This window comes from Cebus imitator, unplaced genomic scaffold, assembly GCF_001604975.1.
Source record: "Cebus imitator isolate Cc_AM_T3 unplaced genomic scaffold, Cebus_imitator-1.0 Scaffold178, whole genome shotgun sequence".
Classification (NCBI taxonomy): Eukaryota; Metazoa; Chordata; class Mammalia; order Primates; family Cebidae; genus Cebus; species Cebus imitator.
In genome coordinates this window covers 3,483,744-3,485,953 of record NW_016107493.1, presented here as the reverse complement: position 1 = coordinate 3,485,953, position 2,210 = coordinate 3,483,744, and the positions used below count along the sequence as shown (strand labels likewise).

Sequence of the window (2,210 nt, the reverse complement as noted above, 5' to 3'; positions counted from 1 at the left end):
CTTATATAATACATACACACACACATACATATCCCTTAGATATACCTCACCAGTCCCCATAATCTAGGGCTTTGGTATGGACATACAAAGTCAAATTATTTTCAGAGTTATATTCCAAAAGATTCTTAAATCTCTAAAAAACTTGGACAAGAAAGACTGATTCATACATTTTTAGATAATACACAGAATTGTCTACTGCTTGGTAAATCTACCCACATAAACCATTATTCAGGTTGCAAATGCTCGTACTCTATTTGACCATGGTAATCCAGATACCATCATAAAAGCTTCAGCCCAAAAACAGTAAACTAAGGACTTATTAAAATAAAGCTAAAATGTATATATCATTCCCTTATTGGGCTAGGCAATTCTAATGCTGAGTAGAATTCAGCATTAATCACAGCCAAGACCTGGACAAAGTCATGTCTGCAATGAAAGGAATTGAAGATGTTTCTGTCACTTCTTTTTCTGCGAGGCAAACATTTACTAAAAACATCATTAAAACCCTGACGTCTATCTACCTGACATATCAAGTGTATTCTGGAGAGACCTGATCTTTCAATTCAACAAGCATTTTTCAAGTGCCTAGGTGACAGGCATTGTGCCACAAAAATGAGGAATCACGAAGCTCAGTCCAGTAAGGAAGACTTCTGCTCCCCTTATTCCATAAAGATAAAAAATGTTTCCTTTTTCAAATGCAATTTAACTGCCAAATTTCAGCAACATTATTTTAAAATTACATAAAAATGGAATGATACCTTCCCCACCCCGAAAGCAGTCAAAACTTTACTGTAAAGACATTCTAAACTTTCAAAGTATTTGTAGGTAAAATAACAAATATGAAAGTGGCTTCTCACCAAGCCCTTTAGCCAACCAGTTGTTGACTCCCTGGGGTGCAGCATCATAGGCTGTGTGAGGAGAGTAGATAGCTACTCTGTTCTCCAGAGCTCGGATCACCAGGCGTTCCTTCCAGGTGTTCCAGGTTACGCGTTTCATGGGTCGGAAGATAGGCGGATGGTAGGAGAGAATGAGGTCTGCCTTCTTCTGCAGCACCTCCTCCATCACTTCCTCAGTCAGGTCATTTGTCAGGAAGAGGGTATTTACAGTATGTGGTGGGCTTGGTTCCACCAGTAATCCAACATTGTCCCAACTCTCAGCAAAGGAGAGGGATGCAAAGTCATTCAAGGAAGAAAGGAGAGCCTTCAAATCCATGAAGGAACGGGAAGAATTGCAGATCAGGGAATCTATAAACCGGACTGTCGTGGGGACCGGGCGTACACAAGATGACAACATACAGAAATCAGGTAAAATTCGTTTCTGAAGTCAAAACAAAGAAAATGGTACACACATACACTTTAGGCCTGGATCTGTGAGGCATCAAATCATATGGACAAAAGAGTTGTCATCATAGAGATCTGGGTTCAAATAGTGGCCCTGCCACTTACCAGCACACTGTAGCTTAGGTAAGCCATTTAACCTCTCCAGTCTTGTTTTCTCACCTAGGAAATGAAGATGCTATAACCCACCTCACAGGCCATCCAGAGGAGCAAATGAATTATGTAACCTAGCATAGCCTAGTACATAATACACAAATGTCCATCCTGTCTCCTGCCTCACACACCCTTGTTCTCATTCTTCCCACTCTTGCTTCAACCAACCTTCTCCCTAATCCATTTCTCTAAATATTACCTTCCCTTTTCCCAAGCCCCCTTCAACTTCTTAAATAAAACTTTTCTTGACAAACCTTCCTTTTCAGCATCCTTCCCAAGGCTCCCCACCCCTCAGTGCTCTCAGAATTCCGTGTATGCTCCATTATGCTGAAGCTACTACGGAATAGGAACTATCTTTAATAAATTTCGGTATAGCCAATATAAGCCAGCACTAAATGCTACCTGCATAGAATGACCTTGCCTACCTCTCGATTACAACAGAATTTGGAGTTGGGTGGTATATACTGGCATAAAACATGCTTTATGAAAAACCAGAATAACGTTTAAAATTTCAAGTGCTTTATCAGCATTAAGAATCAAGGCATACATAAGGCTGGGCGCGGTGGCTCAAGCCTGTAATCCCAGCACTTTGGGAGGCCGAGGCGGGTGGATCACGAGGTCAAGAGATCGAGGCCATCCTGGTCAACATGGTGAAACCCCATCTCTACCAAAAATACAAAAAATTAGCTGGGCATGGTGGTGCGTGCCTGTAATCCCAGC

General features: G+C 41.4%; 1 protein-coding gene across 4 annotated transcripts in view; it reads right to left on the bottom strand.

The window, feature by feature from the left end:
• NIF3L1 (NGG1 interacting factor 3 like 1) overlaps positions 1–2,210 on the bottom strand; it is a 17,302-nt gene that overhangs the window by 12,891 nt on the left and 2,201 nt on the right. For all 4 annotated transcript variants that reach the window (XM_037744531.1, XM_017545232.2, XM_017545231.2 and 1 more), the window contains exon 2: positions 858–1,317. In XM_037744531.1, the coding sequence (XP_037600459.1) occupies positions 858–1,293 (436 nt within the window). In that variant the 5' untranslated portion in view covers positions 1,294–1,317. The remainder of the gene's footprint in view (positions 1–857; positions 1,318–2,210) is intronic.